This window comes from Semicossyphus pulcher, unplaced genomic scaffold (assembly GCF_022749685.1).
Source record: "Semicossyphus pulcher isolate SPU_LCO1_2020_fin unplaced genomic scaffold, fSemPul1.0.p SCAF_8, whole genome shotgun sequence".
NCBI classification, from domain to species: domain Eukaryota; kingdom Metazoa; phylum Chordata; class Actinopteri; order Labriformes; family Labridae; genus Semicossyphus; species Semicossyphus pulcher.
The window spans coordinates 15,724,507-15,745,961 of NW_027211759.1; the positions used below are offsets into that span (position 1 = coordinate 15,724,507).

The following is a 21,455-nucleotide window of genomic DNA, read 5'->3' on the forward strand; positions in this document are numbered from 1 at the left end:
TTTTATTTTGGCGGGGGAAAATATGGAGATAGAATGCTTTATTTACAGGGGTTCAAGTAGGCGGACAATATCTTCTGGACGGCACAAGAAATACAATGGCCTGGCATAGCCCAACACACATGACCATTATGAATGAGTCCACTATCCACATCTTTACAATACAAAGATGGAGCTTATTCAGTCCAATAAGAATTTCTCAGCCGGCCCATATGCCAAAAATGTTTCCATCTGTCTGGTTTACTTCCTGGGTATGTGGCACACTGAGTATGTGCGGCAGTCTTACTCCCCCTGGCCCTTCCCGCAGACTTTACATCGTGAGGCTTCATTGATTTGTCAGCGCTTTTCTCTGCTGAAGGAAAGTTAGATGGCCACTGGGCAAATTGGAAGTAAGGCTGCCTTATCCAGTTCTTCATCCATGACAATATGTTGCAGTAGGTATTGTAATGTGGTATTGTTTACAAAGTAAGGAATAATCTAGATTACATACTATATTTCATGTTCTTATTCCAGGGATGCATGTAGCTATAAAACTTTTACCTAACATTATATTGCAAACTGTAAATGTTAAATTCCTTTCAAACAGCTTTCTACAGTTACCATTGTCGACATCTTCTTCTGGTCTCACCTGATTTTACCTTCCTGCTCTGGTCCATTAAAATGATATCCAATTTTCCATCATCTGTCTACCTGAATCCCTGTGGATGCAGAGGGAGGAATTGGCTGGAGCAGCTTGCACAAAAAAGCATCATGATTCCAGATCAATACAGATTATCTTGTTTTCTGCTCATTGTTTAGCAATATCACCCAGTGCAGTAAAAACGGCCCAACTTTTTATTTAACAAAAACACATTGCAGGTTAACATTACAACATCTTTTATGACTTACAAGAAAGAAACATCATGCAAACAAATGATATTGAGCTCTCCTTTGCTGTTGCAACAACATAAGAAAAGTAAATGAATATTTTACTATTTAATTCACTTTATCAGAGTTTTAAAGTTTAAACAAAGCTGTTTTTTTTAATCTATTTCTTCACAGAAAGCAACACAATATATCACAACATAATACCCTAAAAACACAAATACTCATATTAAAAATATACCAAGTAGCGTAAAGGATATTTCATACAGCATTTTTTCTAGTGTGATTTCCGTGCAACACAATCAATACAGAATTGATCCTGGACAAATTACACCGTCAATAACACATCAACAACATGCTGCGCGGGTACATTCAATACGTAGTACTGTAAGATGTTTGAAAGGCCATCATGGTCGAGTTTGAGAAATTCATTCATTTTTGTCATGAAACGAAGTCAAGGTCGGTTACACTGCACACAGAGCATCACAAATGACAATTGGAAGCCGTTTCCAGACAACAAGCACAAATAAGCAAGAGGAGCTTGTGCCAAAAAACTCTAACGTGCAAGAAAAAGTAAAAAAATAAACCGAAAAAAGGAACACAGCGGTTAACCAAATGATAAATCTCTCTGAAAACCTTCATTTCATCAGTGCAGAAATTATTTTTAATCTCATATGATTCATATCTATTTGATTATGTTTAATCAGTTGTGCACATTCATGTTCCTGTCCCACAATCATATCAACACCCAGTATTGTTTGTGCGTAAACCATAGTGCGACTTCCTTTCAGTCTGTCTGTCTTTTTTAAACCCACTGTCGTCATGTGGGACGTGAACAATCTGATCAGTGGTATCAAAGATATTACGTGTGACAGATGGACGGATGAACAAACCACGTCTGAACAATAGTACACAATCGATTACATCAGTGGAACAAAAATGAACAGATCCGCCCGACAAAGGAACATTTAATTTCTGTTGCGTCAGCATTTCAAAGCAAAATCACCAAACTAGCCGTCATCTCTGGAGAGAGAGGAAGCTCAACACTGATTGGCTGCAGCAGATATTCTTTTTATTGAAGTGCTTTAAGCCATTACATCCTGCTTACAGGGATGATTGGCTTTGAGCAACTTTTCTTGCCGTTGTCCTTCCCCTCCTCTCTGTCTGAATTGTGGCCGATTGTGGTGTGCCTGCTGCGAGACGACAGAGGCGTCATGTGCATAAGGCAGGTGTTGTCTAACTCAGTCCGTGTGTTTGAGTTCCGACAGCACCTCTTCAGACCCTGGTGGAGATGAATGGTGAACAGGCCGTACGTGATGGGGTCGAGACAGGCGTTGAAGAGGCCAAAGATGAACAGCATGTGAGTCAGTGAATGTGACACCGTCTCCTCCATTTTTTCAGGGAACAGCCAGTACCACAGGCCCAGCAGGTAGTACGGGGTCCAGCAGATGATGAACGACGTCACGATGACGATGCTCATCTTAAGGGTCCTCATTCGAGCTTTAGGGATGTTGTTGTGGGAGCGGCGCAGATGAACATCTCGAGACACCACTGAAACAGAAGTAAACACTTAGTCTGTCTCTCACAACTCTTTAGGGCTCAGAACACGTATATTTTCCACTCCCTGGGTTTAAGTAAACATCCTACTTACGGTTATTCCGTGCCATGCGGCTTGAAATCTCAACAAGGATCCGTGTGTAGCAGAAGATCATGATGACCAAAGGCAGGAGGAAGAGGCACACAAAGGTGAACATGTTGTAGAGGGTCTCCTGCCAGTGCTGGACGAAGCTGCCGTGGGTGGTGCACTGGGTGAAGTTCTCCGGGACTGTGATGGTCACGTTGTGGAATATAAACATCTGCATGAGAGGAGAAGAAGAGTTTGGCTTATGGATAACTTTATGTACATCAAACGGACAGAATCCATGCCTTTTATTTTTATAATTCCTCTGGTGTCTGACCCGGAAATTGTCTGTCATCATCCCTGCTTCAATCAAAAACCTGATAATTGATTGGCCATCCAGTACTGTATTATTTATGATTAATTTATGATTGTTGTAATTAGAGATAGACCGATATGGTTATTTCAGGGCCGATACCGATTATTAGTAGTCAAGGACGCCGATAACCGATATTTGGAGCCGATATTCATTTGCAGTAAAAGTGAAAATATTGGCGTCAAAATTTTGAATAATACAAACTCCAACACTTAACTTTGTTTATATGCCTTTAAGCATATGTTTATTAAACAAACAAACAAAAAGCGCAGGGAGTTCCCAGGGTCAGCAGCATCTCTTATAAAGTTAACTGAAAATTTAAATAAATAAATAAATAAATAACTTCCTGAAGTTTTACTAAGTAAATAAAACAAAGTTAAATAAAATTTGCGAAGAAATGAACTTTTTCTCCTCTCCGCCGTGTGTGTGAGCACTCTGCATGCACAGCTTTCACTGCTGATTGGCTGTTACCCGTGCCATGGCTCTGCGTGTAACCAGTCAGCGCTGTGGGTGGGACAATGCTGGAGACAGAGTAGTGACTGCAGACAGAGAGGCGCGGCTGCATCAGAGCCAAAATAACCCAGTTTTAAATTGATCTCTTATCGGCCGTCGGATTAAAAAAAAAAAAAGGCCGATGCCGATATGCGTCAAAATGCCGAATATTGGCGCCGATAATATGCCTGGCCAATAATCAGTCTATGATCCTCAGTATTACAACTAGGGATAGACCGACTAGCTAAAAAATAGCCGACATGACGGCTCCCAAAAAGTGAAGCCAAAACATCCCTATCACCTCCTGCTGACTGGCTGCAATATAGGTCATAAAGTCTGCCTTCTCCATGGTAACAGATGGGACATGAGTCAAACTATAAGTCATTATAGTCAGTTCTTATTATGCTGATTTATTTCTAAGTGTTAATTTTGTTGAGAAGTTTAGTTGTAATTAGTTATTTAATGTAATAAACGGGGTGTAACGCCATGATTGACAGCTTTGTTGACAAATACTGTCGATAGTTTCACCGTTCACAGCACCATAGTTGTACAGTATATTCATTGAATAAAACATAATGTGTGTAGATTCTGAATCACAAAAAAACTCTTGTGCATTTTAATTGATTTAGGGAAAATTATATATTGTCATTACTCTCCTGTATAGCTGCACAGTGATGGTAATTATAAGAGCCATTGCATCCAGCCTGAACCTGTTGAGGACACACTGAGTCTACACGCAGCCTTTCACAGGGAAAGTATTGATTTTTTTTACAGTGTAAATAGCTGATTGTGATTGCTGCCTCACATCCAATCAGTTCTTTCTATAATAAACAAATGTAATTTAAAAGTTTCAAGTTTTAGTCACATTCAGTAATCAGTATGATTGTCACAGCAGCCAGCCACATCAGGTGTCAGGTTCTTAAAACCGTTATTTAAATCATCTCGCCACATTAAAGTGCAAAGGAGACTATGTTTATCATCAGTAATTGCTTTCTCCTCGGAATGATGCTCGAGTAAGAGAGGATTTCTTATTTGGTAAATAAAGTTCCTCCGTGTCTGCGACTCGATGGAGAGGAGCTTAGACGCCAGGAAGGGATGTGAGCAGGGTTTGAATAAAGGTTCTTCCTCACCTGCCTCTGTGGCAGGTCACTGACTCTGCTGCTGCTGTTGCTGAAATCATGTTGAACGCTTTAGAACCACTGAGTCAGAGGAACCTAACTGTAAAAATATGGAATAAGCCATGTAACTATAAACTCTAACTATTGTTTTCTTAACCTAATAACGTATTCAGGGTTGTTGCAATTTATATTACATCTGCCTGTGAGTAAGCTGGCCAAATTCTACCCTGGCTTACACCCCTGCATCATGTGCAACAGGGACCCAGCCAGCCTCAGCCACATGTTTTGTGTATGTCCTAAATTGGCCCCCTTTGGACAGGTATATTTAACACCTTTTTGCACGTGTAATAGGCTTATTGACCCATTAACCCTTTGACTGCATTGTTTGGTGTAGTCCCGCCGGAGACACCGCTAACAATTTACCAGGCTGGGGCTATAGCATTCTGTACCTTGCTTGCTAGATGCTTGATACTTCTCAGTTGGAGGAAAGTTACACCACCGTGGTACAAACGCTGGGTGGAGGAGATGATGTCCCATCTTAAGCAGCTAAAATCCGTTGCCTGAGGCTCCGCCCAGAGGTTTTATAAGGTCTGGTAACCATTTCTGTTCTACTTCGTGGGTTGGGGTTAGGGTCTACTTATTTATGAAGTTATATTTATTTATATAAAAACAAACCTAACTGCCATGGTGGCAGGTGAGCTGAATCTTTATCCTGCAGCAGCTGACATTTACTCTGTATTTGCAGGTGGCAGGTGCTAATTTTATTCCCTGCATGGGAGTGATGGACGCCTGGAGCCACATTAGCCAAAGTGAAAGCACCCAATGTATGGGCGTTGTGACATACCTCGGTGTACTGTGAGGAGGCTGTGACTCAGGAGGAAGAGCAGCTTGTAAAATACGTACAGTGTTGGTGGTTTGATCCCCCGTTACCTCTGCCTAAATGTCCATGAGCAAACCACAGAAGCCTAATTGCTGTCATTAGCCGGCCTTGCACGGCTGCTCAGCCTACATTGATCTGCGTGTATGTGCTTGTGGGTGAATGCGAATTGTAAATTGGTGTGTGAATGCAGCCCACTATGCTGTAAATCTGTCCCTTTTTTTAATAGCTAATTGGGTACAGCACTTTATTTCTTAGGACACATTTATAGAATAATGGATATACTCTGAATGTGAGACACTGACATGTGCAGAGCTTTCAGATACATGTGTAGAAGAGATAAAGTGACATTCATTCAAGTGTCATTTTAAAACAGACTGACTAAGGATCTTGTGTCAATAACAGGGATTGACAGGTAATATATTTTATTGATCACAAAAAGCCTTTGGCTGTGTGTGTCTCAGAAATAATTAATCTAGCAGGCGAAACAATCCCATGAGACATCTGGGCTCCTAAAACCCCGCTCTCACCGGTACTCCTCCGATCCTCTGTTAAAGTGAAGGCCGGTATTTGCAATTCTAGCGGACAAATGAAGCGAGCATCAAAGGAAAAGCAACAGTCTTGGCTTTCATCTAAAGCGCTCAAATTAATGAAATGACTAATTGTGTTCTCATAAAAATACAACTGAGCGTTATGTCAACAATCTTGGAGGACTTCCATGACAATGTCTTCAGTACAGCGCTGCTCTGCTCAGGACAACACATACATGGGAAAAACAAATCGACAGCAGAGTGTACTATGTGTTTAATGTTCTACAGCTGCTATGCTTGTAAGATCCTTTTTAGGATGTTTTTATGACAGAACATGTTATTATTGAAACAGAGGGCTGACCACAGGTTAGAGAGGTTCAAACCTAAGGGCTCAAACATGAGCAGAATATTGAGAGGACCCAGCAGCCTCTGATCTGAGAAAATAGAAACAGCAGTAGCATCGCCGCTGGCTATTTTTTCTTTTTTCTTTTATCGAAACATTTAGAGCCGTTACCTTTAGGCCCTCGGACATCACTGTGAAGATAAATGGACTGCAAAGGCCAAGCTCTGTAACAGCTGAGCCTCTTTAAGTCAGGAGCAAGAGCATGAGTCTGCTTTGTGAGTAAGACACCTCCGCTGTACTGTGTGTCCCTTTAGCTTTTATCGATCTTTAAATAAACATTATATATTTGAATCCCTTTCGTGTGGATACAACACACTTTCTCTTGTGGTGAGATTGGAAGACACGGGGCCATCAGTGAGCCGTCCTATCAGGAGGAAAGTTAAAATAAAAGATGTGTATCTGCCTTAAGCAATAAGAATTTAATTAAACAGTTGGAGAAATGTCTGTGCCTAAGGACCTGTCTTTGAAAGCATTTTACCTCCTGCTGAGTTTTCTTTTACCCCTTCAAACCCGCCGTGACTCACTGATTATCACTACAAGATCCTTGTGTTTGGCCAAGCCATGTTCATAATCATGTTTGAATCTATCAGTTCTTTTTACATCCGTGATAATTACTTCAAGTTAGCATGAAATCTGTGGGAAACTTGTAGAAAATGTGCTCAAAACATCCAGAACATTTCCTTTGACCGCACGGTGTAAAAACATGGAGTCACTGGTATTAATATTTCATTCAGTGTGAACACAATCTCCTGTTGCTTTGATGAGATGTTTGAACAAGCTGATACAGAATATGCAGTATATAAAACTGTCAGTCGAGAGTAAGATCATTTTTTCAAGACAATATTCGGAAAAATACATTTATAAACAGTTATATTTGCATCTGTATATCTGCATACAGCTACGTAATGTTTTTGGTGCTTGTAAATGCTGAACTGGAGGGGTTTTAGTGAATTTCTTATGGCCTTTGTTTGAGTTCTTTAGACTGGTATCCTGCTTAGAGGTCGGACAAAATATCATTAAGGCAATATAACGCCGTTCTGACCTGGCAAGATATTTCAATTTACAAATATATATTGTGTTTAAAACAGATATCCCTGCAATTTTGAGTCACTGCATCGCTACTTCATGACTCCTCGTGGGTATATCGTATCGTGAGTTACCCTGCGATTCCCAACCCTAATCCTCATACGGTATGTCCTGCAAATTACACATTACACATACTGTTCTGCATACATAGATTTTACACCTATAGATACTGAGTATACAATTAATGCACAAGTGAATTTAATCTGATCAATATAAAGTATATTTCCACAAGAGACATTGTCAGTGAGCATGGCCGAGGCAGCAAGTATGCTGTCACGAAACACAATAAGAAAGGCAGTTAAAGTGAAGATTTTCATCTAAATAAATGTCTGTTAAGTCGAATCAATCTATCGCCGAATGAGGTAACACAATGGTGATTGAGCCTATGGCCCACTGATGAAAGCCTTTGCATTTACTGTATATAGTATTATTATGGGCTGGGTGTCTGTGGAGACATTCACGGAAAAAATCACAAGCGGTGCCCAGTTAGTGACGCGTTTTCCGTCACCCAGCAGTGCTTGGTCTGCCAGATAGGGTAGGCGGAGCTAAGCGCCTGCTTCTCCGGTCTCTGCAAGTGTTGCGAGTAAACAGTAATCTACTATGGCTGAACAAACAAAGAAAAGATCGATGACTACAGATACAACTTCAAAAATAAGTTAAAAGCCAAAGAAAAAGAAACAAATTCGACGCTCAGATGAAGGCAAACAGTCTAAAAAGGGAAGCGACCGTCAGCGAGGACAATCAAGAGTTGCAACCGTGTCAAAGGGAGCCAACTGTGGGCATCTATCGCAATTACTGTATATCACCATTAGATGGCGCCCAAGAGGACGAAACTGAAATCCTCAAGATTGTCAGATTAAGTTATAGACCAACCTACTTTATTGGAGAGAGATTAACCAGAGTTGCATTTATATCAGACTTGCAGGTGTCTGATACTGTGTTGTTTTTTACGGTATATTGGCTTGAAATGACCCATGTGCTTTTGAGTCATACATGACTGACCCATGAACTGAGGTTTGTGCAGCTGCAGTTTGTGTCTGGTGCTTCAACTCCCATATGATGTCACATCAATTATTTATCCGTATAGACCATCCGCAGGTAAATATATTTGTGTGGTATGAGAAAATGACTGGACCGACACCAGTTGGCTCATCATACCTAGAACTAAAATATAAAAGAATAAATAGTTTTCCGTCATTGGAATTGGATGTACTTTTACTCTCCAAATAATTTAAGAACATTGCAAGATGTGCAATAAAAAATAAATATGAAGAATTTAAAGCTCTTGCGCTGAGACTTGACAGAATCAGGATGATTCCTAGTCAAAGCTGACCGTCAAACATCACGGATTAAAAGCCCAAATCACATTAGAGGCTGTCATCCATGCACACACAGAAACCAGCTTCATGTTTAAACATTAAAAATAGATACGAGCTGCGTTTCTCAAAGTGCACAAACAGAATTTGAATCTAAATACGGATTGTATTTATGTGTAATGGCATATGGTTGTAAATGAACGCAAAGCAAATGGACTCAATTCCTGCTGTGTGAAACAATCAGCCAAAATCCACAGTTATGGTCCATGTCCAGTCCTGAAGTGGTGAGACAAAACTGATGAAATCACTGAAATTTCTAACAAGTCATCCAAATTAAATCCACAGAAAACAGTGAGAAGTGTGACATGAATATTGAGGAAAATCATTGATATTCTCCGGTTGTAGGGACGAGACAGAGGCTAGGAGCTGTAGATTAGCAGACGAGTGCCAATATGATGGGTAATTTAGCCCAATCTCCAGTGTATTACTGCGTCTATAATGGACTGTTCAGACAAATATGACACAAACAGGCTTAGGGGAAATGTTCTTTAGGTTCTTTTGAAAACCGTTTGTCCATGAAAGTATATTTTCTAACAGTTAAATATTGCTATATCTCCTCTGCTCCTGCAGGAAAAGGCAGCCAGGCAGTGACGTCTCTGATCTGTGTCCACTTAATAGTAAAAACCCATCTGCCTGCAGTGAGAGACCCTGCTGAGGATCCACATGGAGAAGACTCTGAAGAGGTTCATGCAGAACTTCATGGCTCCCCCCTAAGACCCTTCTGTTACTCCAAAGGTTAGAGGGTTTTTTTTTTTTAAAGAAACTTTACATGTAAATGAGTGACAGCAGGAACAGGCCCTAAGGGATAGCCACTCAGAGGCTCTCATTATTCAAGAGTTCAGCCTTTTACCCTCTAGGGAGGTCATGCAAGAAGTTCCCACTGAAACCTTTAGAGAGAGGGGTTCTTGCTTCAAACAGCTGTATATAACTTATATTGTAATGTCCTCTTAAACAGCTCTACAACAGAAAACTGTCAATCACCTGGCAAATCTAATGGTTATTTATTTATTTGTTTATTGGGCCACAAGGGGAAATTTGTATTGCAGCAAGAGCACACAGAACGACACAAGTACAACATTAACAGTAAAATCAGACCTGATTAAAATCAAACTTAAAAACCGAACCCATTAGAAATGACACGATATAAAAAGGACAATATTAACAACATCAACAGTAAAATCTGTAAAAATAAGACCAGGTGGAAATATGCAAAAGTGCAATGTGGAGGTGTGCAACGTGCAAAAAAGTAGAGCAAGTGAAGCAACTAGAGTGATAATTGTGTTATTTAGCATATTTTATAATGTCCTCAAATTGAATGACAGTATAATAAAAATAATAATTATAACATTGAGTTTTATGCAGGATCACAGAACATCTTCATAATGTAACACGTGTAAATACTGGACTAAATTTAAAGGGCCAGTTCGCCGATTTTCAACCCCAGTCCTGTCAGGCTATCATGGGGAGCTAATGCCATTATGGTAGGAAAAAATGCAGTTTCTCTCTGTGCCTTTGGAGGACGCTATCTGCTTCTCCAATGGGCCCTGGAAAACATTATCTGGCGGACGACACCCGCCTCTGACGTCATGTCACTCTGAGCCATTGCCGGCAGCAAGACCTTCCTTTCAGAGGGAGGGGCGCAATGCACGCTGGGTGTTATAGGACTGTAGAATGGGCGAAACCACAAGCTGTTTGTACGACTCTCTCCGCAGTTATGGCACCAATTTAAAGTATTATTGCTTCTATTGATTATAGAGAACACCAGCTTTGACTGACAGTGGCTTTTTCCAAACTGTCACAAAACAATATAGTTGAATCTTACTTTTCTTGTCATGACTATTTCCGGAGCTGACACATTTCAACCCCGAGAGATTCAAATTAGGTTACTAATGTTCTAATTTCCGTAACCGCTATGTTATGTTTGGTAATTGTCGTTTAAACTTGATTCAATTTTTCATTAATGCGGCTGAAAATATGACAGCATTTCCCTCATCTTCTGTCATGATAGGCCTAACTGCCTGTGCGTTTCTCCTCGCCGTCACTCATCTTCTTTGCTCTTTATAAGCGAGGACTTGAGGGGGTGTGTTGCATAAAAAGTTTGGGAACCGCTGATATAACGGATCTCTGTGACACCAGGTTGTGTTTTTGATCCTCGGCAGATTGTAGACATGCTGCAGCCTTGTAATACCAGTGAGTGAACCATAAGTGATTTAAAATACAAGGGACCTTTCTTAGTCTTTATAATGGATATCTATAAATCAACCTGTTTCAAACAAAACAACACAAGTTATTGAACATAATCTGTAATAGTTTCAGTCATATGCTGTGTAAGTTTTAATTGATTCATTGATTACATATCTTATCACATAGTATTAGATTTATACCTAAAACAACCTGACAACAATGATAAATGAAGATGAACTCAGACATTACTAGATAAAGTTAATTCATTCTCAGTGCATCGAATACTCTGGAGTGAGAAAACGCGCTATCACAACAATACTCTATCACTTCGTACAATGTGACACACAGGTACATTAGAAGTGATCAAGTGAGAGAGCAAGGTGTATATATAGCTTGCTTTCACAGTTAAGTACAGAAGCCAGAGCAGAATCACGACCTTTTAGGTTAACACGCAGCTATTTGAACCCTATAGAAAAGCCTTTCCTGCCGGATATAATGAAACTTATTGTTGAGGTCGTAAGGGGGAAAATAGTACGTTAAGGTAGTATGTTCAAACTAATTAGCATCTTGAGCACCACATCTCTGCGTAGGCGGCTCCACAAGGACTTACCTTTCTGATTAACGCTTTTTCACTACATTTAACACAAGATTGCGAGGAGCAGAACTCAGCTGATCTTGCTGTAAGGCTTTACAATTCAACTGGAAACACTTGAGCTCCCTGCAGGACATAATGTTTGATGCTTGAGGGCCTCCAGCTGTCTTTAACACGTCAAAGGGGGGGAGCTCTGATGGAAACCGTTTTTGTCAATGTTTCAATGACACTTCTGGTACAGGTGCAAGGCTTGGAGTACAGGTGGCTTACGTCCTCCTGTGCGCAAACTCCGTCAATTAAACTAAAATAAAGAAGCAACACCCAGTCACTGCTGGAAGCGGTTTGGAGAGGTTTACGCACCAAAACTGTTTGTCTTGGTTCAGGAAAAGATCACGGATTAGAAATAAAATGCGTGTTAGTATCTTATGTGTTCATATATCTAATATTTCTCTAGGATTATAACCTTTTTAAATTTGAGTCCAGCATTTAGTTTAGTGCTCCAGCAGCCTTTGTAAACCTGTTAATGCGGATGACTAAACATCAGCTGTACACCCCCGAGATCGATTCGAGGCGTGATGGTGTTTTACATGTGCATTAGAATTTCATCTCTCTCCACCTCTTCTGTTTATCAGAGTCTGTTCAACAACAATAAAGCCTTGAAAGCATATTTCAGGAGCATCAATTAGACTGCAGTTAGAGCGATAATAGCAGGAGTTGAAAGAAAAAGCAAGGGCCAGAGCAGCTGAGGGCGGATTCCTACACGTTACCAGCGAGTAGATGAACAAGACTACAAAGTTCAGTTTGAGTAACAGCGTGTGTTCTGATTGTGTTTGCAGTAATGTTCTTTATGCAGTTTCACATCGTTCAGCGGTTTTACCGCATGATATTGTGCTGCCCTGTAGCCAAACCTGAGACTGAACCGACTCTTTCTGCTGAGCTGAGGCCTTGTTTTATTTCTGAGTGCAGCTATTTTTCAGCCAATGATTTCACAGCTCGCCATCTACAGAATGTCTGCTACCCCCCCTCGGTGCCAAGCCAGGACATGGTGTGTTCCTTATGCAGATCTGGGTGATGTATTGGCAAGAAGAGCGTCCGACTCCTGGGTGACTGGAGTTTGGGTGACACATCAAATTGCTTTTATCCACTGGAACCAGACTCCAGGCCTAACCCATGGAGGGGCAGCAGAAAGAAGCTTTTAACGCAACCCTGCGTATAATCATCTTATGAAGGTGATGAGGTGAACTTGTGTTGCTAATTTACAACTGAGGACAATCTGCCTTTTCATGGTTTTGTGTCCTCCGGTCCTTTTAGCACTTTACTTCTATGCTACCTAGAAGTGCTGCAACTCAGCTGTTAAAATAGTTGCATCACAAATCATCACTGTTCCTGTCTAAATCATAATTTGCTTCTTTTATGCAATATTCAAATGATCTACCATCTCTGGCTGAGAGTTTTGTCCCTTTCAGTGCAGTACATTTATCTTCAGAGAAAAAAGGTATTTTTAGAGACCTGTGCAGAAGCTTCTAGCTGAAAGAGGTTTCTCAAAGGTCAGTAGTTTTTGGTAGCTCCCTGCCATGAGAGAGGAGAGGTGCAGGGAGAGCGCTATATCATGAGATATTGGCAAGAGGAGACTTTGATGTCACCCGTTGGTTTGTGGACCGTTGCTTTGAAGCCTTGACTTTTGCATTTTTGCAGTCTCTACTAGAATATTAGAATTTGATTAGAATATCCAATCAGCCAATCACAGTGTGAACTCCTGTGGTTTAAAGAGCAGCTCCAGTCATGTTTTAAAGTCGAGCTGAGACGGCATTTCGAGAGTATCTAGCTTCCGTATCGTGACGTATTTCCGAGTGATACAGGATGTGCAGGCGGGACATATCATTAGAGGGATTTGATTTGATCGTTGAGAAGTAGGTGTAGACAGACGTTCTCCAACTGACCGAGCATTCTTGGTGCTCTGCTGCTAAATGTTGCAGATTGATTGACAGGTGGATGTCATGATATTATTGGTTGAAATTGGTTGGTCCGCGCTTACTAAAGCACACATGATATTTTTTTTTACAGGGGAAAAAAATTATCGGATTTTGATATAAGAATACGAAGAAATGGATTTTCTGTATTTTTTTGGCCTATATTGTCAAATAGATGCACAATATTACCGGGGATGTGATCTAAAAGGATTAAAATGACATTTTTAATTTCACCTCGACTCTAAGACATAAAATGCTCTGCTTGAATAATAAATTGTGTCTGATATCATTTTTTCTGCAAAATGCATTTAATTACCTTGTAAAAATCCTCTCAAGGCGTCTCCTCCTTCTCCCTCGTTAAAAATTCCTGAATCTGCATAGGCCCCGCCCACTATGCAAATATGCCCCTTCAGTCGCGGAAACAAAACTCGTCTCTGCTGTCGTTTTCTGGCAACTTGTTCTAACTTAGCTAGTCTGAAATGTAGTAATTAGTAACGTTAAGGTTAGCAGTCAGTAGTGAGTTTGCAGACATTACGATGACGGTTACAGCTGGCTCACACATCGCCGAAGTGGTTGCCATAGGTTGCACATAATGATATGCATAGCGTCACCTCATCCATTAACGGGATTGGCTCCTTAGGTTTGTGACTTCTCAAACCTGCCAATCTGAAAACGTGTTGTTCAGCCTGTCCTTGGTACACTGCAGTTTAAAAGCAGACAGGCCCAGCCATGGAGATGACTCTGATATGTCTTGTAGCACATGAAAAACACCACATGAGATGTTTACAAGGTTAAACACTTGATTTTCACTGGAGGGTTTAACTGTTTTAACTGTTAAATATTGGAATTTTAAATTAGTCAAAAACTCATCATGACTAGACATTAGAGTTAAAGTTAGTGAAGCACATTTTGTGAACACTGATGCACTTTATTTGGAATAAAAAGGTTCCAGATACATGTGGATAAAGATTATTATTATTTACAGCCACCCTCTCTGCTGCCTCCAGACCGACTGGGCTGCTTGTTTCTTTGAAAGTCTTCAGAGAAGCTATGAGGAACTTTCTTCTTGTTGTGTACTTGCAGCCCCTGTGGAAGAAAAGCTGTACGCTCGGTGTGTTAAAGATCTTGATCTGTCTAGCGTTGTTTTGGGAGAGAGTGAAGGAGCAAACTTTATAATACTGAATGTCTTCCTAAACACAGCTGTTTGCAGGAGGAAGTAAAATATCTGTGTCTGTGTAAGAATAATGGCTGTTATACAATAGTGAAACTTTGTAAACTTTGTTTTAGTACCAACAGCTGAGTTATTCTGTCGATGAAGCTTCAGTTAGGAACACTGCCTCGCAATTATAGTCTTCATGGTACTAAGCCAACATCTTCATAGCTCGGTAGCAATGCCAACATGAATGTTATGTTATAAGCCAGTTCTTTTAGAGTAATGTCAGAAGTAACCCCTGTGGACTGAACACAGCAACGTGTTGCAGTGTATTTCATAAATAAAACAGATGTAGATTATATAACTGTTTAAGAGGACGAGGGCAAATTCAGGAACAGTTTTGAATCCTTTTAAATCCAGAAGTTCCTCCATCTGTGAAAGACGAGGTTGACTCGTGGTTTGGCCTGTGCTCTATCAGTGTACATTTGAGCTCTGCATTTATCTCTTGTACATTTTAGCAGTACGTGTCCCTCTTTGCTGATCCTGCGATCCTTTAAATGTGAGTTTAATGTGTTCTTGCTGACTGCGCTTCATAGGAATCCTATACACAACGGAGCGGTGACAGGCATTCAGAAAATCAAACCCTCTCTCTGATGGTTTGGTTTGCTTTTCAGGTCCTACAGAGGCATCACTATTAGATTCAGACGGATTCATAACAAGTCAAAAACTCTTCCTAGCAGGATTAAAATAGAAGCCTTTAAACTTTAATGCTGTTGTCTTTCCCATCACCTCCCTGAGGCTTCTCTGTCACGCCCTCAGTAGCTGAATCCTGACTGTAAGATGAAGGTTCGGGAGTTTAAATCAGGACGCATCACGTGCAGGGGAGCTGTCGTATCATGGCATCTGCAACTTTTCTTGTAACTGTACATTGCGGCTCTGGCAATAATGACACTGACAAATACTGTGCACCAGAGAAAAAAGTGGCAGAGTTCACAGTGCTGAGCTCACTCACTGAGTATCAGCAGACAGTTAGCTGCAGCTGTAACAAAAAAGGAAATGCCTGCAGCCTTTTACAGCAAATCATGAGGAAGGGATTTTCAGTAAATCTTGGGATTTCTAAGTTTGTTTGGACTTATTGTTTCAAAGAAACTGAGATAATTCACACCAAGCAAGAAGATAAAGGACCTCCAGTCTTCAAAAGTGCCCGAGCGAACATTTGCATTTCACTGGCAGCGTGCAGGAATGTGCTGCATAAGAACTAGAATAAAAACACAGTCCAGAGTAAACAAATACAATAACAATACGTTCAAGGTCATCATCCTTTCTTGGTCAGAGTTTCACCTTGTTTACTATTTGTACGTGTGACGCCAGATAAGATTGACAACAATAAAATGCTTGGTAAGTGCAGAGTTTAAAGTTCTCCATCGCTCCAATGTATTTCTATCAAGCAGAGTTTTATTGAACGCCATGGGGGCATTTGAGAGATCGGTGTCGATCCGGCCCTTTACCTGATTTGTTTAACAATAGTGTTCCATATTTGTGCTTTTCAATGGAAGAATTGAAGGTTTATTCCAGTTTGCTTGGAGGCCCTCTCTACCTACCACAAATAGTACGCTTTTAATCTCACAGTGAGTGGCTACGGGGCGGCCCTTTATTATTTTATTACTTGTTTTTAAAACTAGGTTGGCTTCATCCTACCTGTCTGAGCTGTTGCACCACCACCCTCCAGTCAGAGCACTGAGGTCAACAAATCAGGTGCTCCTGGTGACAGAGCCTTCGCAGTGGCTGCTCATGTTTGTGGAACAGTCTACCTGCTAATATTAGAACTGCTCCAACTCTTGAAAGTTTAAAATCATTGCTTAAAGGGCCGGTTACGGTAGTATTTCACTCCAGTGTCTCTCACTGGGCCGTTCGTTTCAGAGGGAGAGGGGTGTTGACACATATATTACACATATTTGTTCTTTTATTTGATAGTGTATTTTAAGCTTGTACAACACTTGTTTTAAATGTGCTATATAAATAAACTTTTACTTAACTTGACTTGTTATGGCTGAAGTGAATAACATGAGAATGATTGTCCGTGGCATGCAAAAGTTTGCTTGATTTCCTGCAGCTGAGCCAATAAAATGTAACCACGGAGGGCACTGATATGGAAACCGTACCTGACTGAGGAACACACTGGTGTCCCATCCTGTGACGTAATACTGGACAGTATAAGATAAACTAGTTTGTATTTGATAACTGTATAAAGGTTCTTTAACTCAGCGGTGGAATGTAACTATAAATGCATATAGTGAAGTACTTCTACCACACCTCAGAGGCAAATGTTGGACTTTAACCTCCAATTCATTTGTCCAAGTAATAGTTTCTGGTCCTTTTTCAGGTTGTAATAAACAATAAAAAACACAACATTATAATATTATATAAAATAATATTGAAATCACAAAGTTTTCCTGCTTGGGGAGAATCCCCCCGGACTACCTGATCTGCTTTTAGTTACTCCTCTGGATTTCAAAGTTTTTAAGAATACCAATGGGTGGCTGATTAAATCTACTTAAGCCGCTTTCCCACTGGTCAAAAAACCACTAACGCTCGCTTTTTGTGCTCAGTGGGAAAGGCTAAAACTGCCATTCAGACCCGGGTCAAATGACTGCAGTAGACCCGGGTAATTACCGCCTTGGCTCCAATCCGCACTGATTTTGCTCCAATCCTTGCGCTCTGACAAGCCTCAAACCCAGAGCCCAGAAGACGCACCCAGCCTTCATCCAGTACCAGACACAACACAGAGTGACCTGCACATCGTCATCTAGAGAGACAGAACCTGCCGTGTGGTGCCGCTCTGAGGGATGTTACCCGGGTTAAAGCCCAGAGCACCTGAAGCTCCAGGCCACGCTGATCCGACGGCCTCCACACGCCTCACCTACAGCACGATTGACTCTCTCATCTATCAGAGTAGGTCTAACTTTGCTTTACTGTATATCGGACTTTAGCAAAGATACCTCCCAATATCTCAGCTGCTGCACTGTGCTCCCTTTACAGGTTTCATTTTCTGTCCATCTTTCCATCCTATTCATCCTGTTATTAATCGTTTTCATACTAATCACCATATCAAAATAGGGTGGTGCCCCGATAAATACCTACAATAGGTTAAATATTTGAATTAAAGTTAGACTTTAATTTCCAATAGTCAAAATAGAGTGCGGGCATTCTACGACTAATTAATTATTAAATAATTAATCGACCAAATTACGCTGCAGTGGTGCGTGGGGTGCTGCTAAAATCTCTTGATTTTACATATTGTTTAATTTGTTTAGCAGGCACTAAAGGCCAGTGCAATGCAGAAAGATATACACCACTTGTACCTCCAGGTCAGTGTTTGAATACATACCAAAAAATCCAGATACATTATTTGAAAACACGCTTGGGACTGACATTATGCATAATAGGAGGTGTTTCCCGAGTCTGATATCTAATCCCATATCACGCAAACCCCTCGTGGCAGTCAGAGTAACTGCACAAACACTGTCGACCTTTGCTAATGAGGTATGACCTCTGCTTTCATTGCTCTCAGACAAATACACCAGTGGCTTTCCATGTTTGTCCTCGCACTCGTTCACCTTATTTTTTGACAGCAATCCGTCCTCCAAACACTGACTACATTTTAAACCTGGACACATCCAAACTTTTGCAGTTTCTGTATCCTACTCTGAATCACGTTTGCTCCACGCTACAGTTCTGGCAAAGCACTCATTTCGGTTTAACCTATAATGTGTCATTAGACGCCCACCTTTAATGTAATGTCACAGAATACACAGAATGTCTCCAACAAGACTTTACTCGGTGAGATGGGCCAGAGGCAGGAACTTGAACATGATGCACATCCACTTATTTGCAAAAGTTCCACATTCCAGCTTTAAGGTTTGCTTTGTGCAAAAATGCCATTGACTGATGTCACGGTGGCTACGTCCATTATTTATGCAACCATTGGTTTCTTGACTGTGTAAACGAAGCCTCGAGTTCTCTCTGGGGAGGGAAAAGCCCATGCACTTGCCGATGAATAATTAAACATATAAGCTAACAAGTTAGGTATAGAGACCATCATAGCTGCTTCTCCGTGCAAAAATATGAATACAATTAAACTAGTATTTCACTCCCCAAAAGGCTCCAACAACACAATCATGGTAAAGTTCAATGACTGTGTGTCCGTGTTGACGTCTAGCAGACAGCCAGCAGTGTCCACCTGTCACTCAAGTGACCCCATCCTTATAATTTAAGGCTTAATACGATTAAAAAGGGTGAGTTATAAAAAACAAAATGTACCCCAGCACAGTTCAGGAAAAGAGATCTAAATAGAACAAACCCTTTTTTTTAACCAGGCTGTAAACATGTTTATTTCTGCTTTAAAAATTGGCATTTTCCCATCTGCACTAATGGATGTTTCTTGGCTTCTAGTGCCAGCCTCGAGTGGACACTCATGGAACTGCCGTTTGTTGCACACATTTTTCCAACATTGGAGGTTGCCGCTTGACAGAAACCTAAGCTTGAGTTTGTGGAGAGACAATGGTTTGGTTAAAACTGACTACTTTGTTTAGGGTACGAGAAGGATGTGGCCGTGATACTGTTGCTAGGTAGAAACAGTCGGTGATTTTCAGTGTTAAAGTCTGACGTTTAGTTGAGCCGTCCATCCAAGCGACCTCCTCCCTCTGCTTACTTAGTTGCTCTGTAACATCACCTGACTTCCTCCTTTGCTGCTGATGGGCAAGGAGCACTTTGCTGCAACAACAGATTTGAGTATCATCCTCAAGTTGTGACAAAAAAAAATATTCCCAGGAAGAATCTTGAGGACATGACCTCTCTGTCTTCAATGCAGCTAACCCCCTGCCCCTTCATGGCAACTAATTATAATCACTGCATCTGAATAAGAGGTTTACAAATTATATTCTGACTTTTTTCACTCCAGTGTGCTCCGGCTCCACTGGATGATGCTGAGGAAATAACAAAGGTGAGCTGATGAGGTACTTTATAAACATCCCTGACATTTACAAGCCAGCTGAAAGTCTGTGGGGTCGATGATCCCTGAACATTATTCTGCACCTGATCAGAAATCCAATTTGATTAATGCGAGCAGCTGCATCATTTATGTTCAGCAGTTTGAATAAATACAAGGACAAATGTCTTATGTTGTTTACCAACTAGTAACTGGGACCTTGTGTTTGTATGTCCTGGGGAATATTACACATGCCGTGTACTGTTGTGCTTCCCACATGTTGACTTTAAACACAGCAGGTGAAGGCAGAGTGCACGTGTTTGGTGTGCTATACTGCAGGAAGCTCTACAGATTCAGTGACCCAGCAGCATTTCTCTTTCTTGTTTTGCCTCATACATTATTATTGTTTCATCATGTTTCCCTCTACAGACTTTTATGGATCATTTAATTAACTTTCGCCTCACTTTCCAGCAAAGCTTCCCCAGCTGAATTCACTAGAGGAAAGCAGGGTTTGAGCGCTTGTAGCTGCATCCAGAACAAGGTTTCACCTCCCTAAACGGAGATGTTAGAGCCCCAAATCCAGCAGCTTTCATGTGCAAGAATCCTCTCATGATTAGTGTGGAGAAAGGGATCTATTTGATGTGAGTCCTCAGAACATAAAAAAATGTATGTCCTCTTACCTGCGGGAGCGAGAGCACCACGCTCATCGTCCAGGCCACAGTCAACATGATTTTGCTTTTCCTCTTGGCCTCACTGATTCCCAGAGGGTTGAGGATGGCGGACTGTCTATCCAAGCTAATGACCACGGTCACAAAGGCGCACGAGTACATCGCCACCAGCTTCAGGAACATGAGCAGCCTGCAGGCGACGTCTCCCGCCTGCCACTGCACCGTGATGTTCCACACCGCGTCCACGGGCATCACGATGAAAGTCACCAGCAGGTCCGCCGCCGTCAGGTTCATGATGAGGATCCTCACGTGAGATTTGCGCTTGCCTCCGTTGCTGGCAGCCCAAAGAACAACCAAGTTGCACACAGCGGACACCGCGCACAGGCTGAAGGTGATGATGACTCTGACTTTGGCCGCGGTGGAGAAAGTGGGCAGCTGGAGCGCGTCTCCATCAGCGCTCTTGTTGCACACTGAGGTGGCTCCCTGACAGCTGTCATTCACGGTTTGATCCGTCAGCTGGTGGAACATAATGAACACCTTAGTCTGCGAATAAAAGAGAGGAAATAATCCCGTCTGATCCTAGACTGTGTCTTTCTTTTCCATGCGCATCTCCAGCTCACCTGTGGAAACTGAGAAAAGAAAGATCTGTTTTTAATGCTCTGGATCTAAATGCTTCATTCATGCCACAGAGTGCAGATGCTGTGCGTAATTGGCACTGTTGTAGCTCGTTAAAACAATTCTGTATGGAGTCCTGGCACGCGCAGATTTAATTAGCGCACAATAAATGTCCAAACACCACTTTATTTAGCGCTAAACGATATTTAGAAGCGCGCTAAACGAAGATAATCATGGCCCTAAGCCTCAGTTAATAAAGCAATAAAAGAGTATCAGAAAAAAAACATTTAACAGCGCAGGTGAGATAAAAAAAACAAAAAAACCCAGTAATAATAATGAAGTGTAGTTATGTGCAGAACTTCTACCCTCCTCCCTTTTAATTTACGCACGATTCCACAGTCATTGCTTCTCCTAATTAAATGTACTTACCTCGTTATTATCCCGAAGGCAGAGATAGAGAGAAGAAATAAATTGGAATTGAAACCAATTTACGCAGCAGATAAAAAAAAAAATGTCTCACCTGCACTCAGGAGCGGAGCTGACAGTGAG

General features: G+C 41.2%; 1 protein-coding gene across 1 annotated transcript; it reads right to left on the reverse strand.

Moving 5' to 3' along the window:
* Window positions 1–1,954: 1,954 nt before the first annotated feature.
* Window positions 1,955–20,819, reverse strand: gnrhr4 (gonadotropin releasing hormone receptor 4). Its single transcript, XM_069685860.1, has 3 exons — window positions 20,304–20,819; window positions 2,513–2,717; window positions 1,955–2,412 (listed from the first exon to the last, which is right to left on the reverse strand). Exons 1-3 carry the CDS (start codon window positions 20,817–20,819, stop codon window positions 1,955–1,957), a joined length of 1,179 nt encoding a protein of 392 aa, XP_069541961.1.
* Window positions 20,820–21,455: the final 636 nt, after the last annotated feature.

Bases quoted from the DNA above. Each gene is read 5' to 3' on its own strand.
- gnrhr4 (XM_069685860.1), bottom strand. From the start codon at position 20,819: ATGTTCCACCAGCTGACGGATCAAACCGTGAATGACAGCTGTCAGGGA. The intron at 2,718-20,303 runs GTAAGAGGACAT...CCTCTCATGCAG, and splicing joins TGGTGCTCTCGCTCCCGCAG to ATGTTTATATTCCACAACGT. The intron at 2,413-2,512 runs GTAAGTAGGATG...CTTCTGTTTCAG, and splicing joins CCGCATGGCACGGAATAACC to TGGTGTCTCGAGATGTTCAT.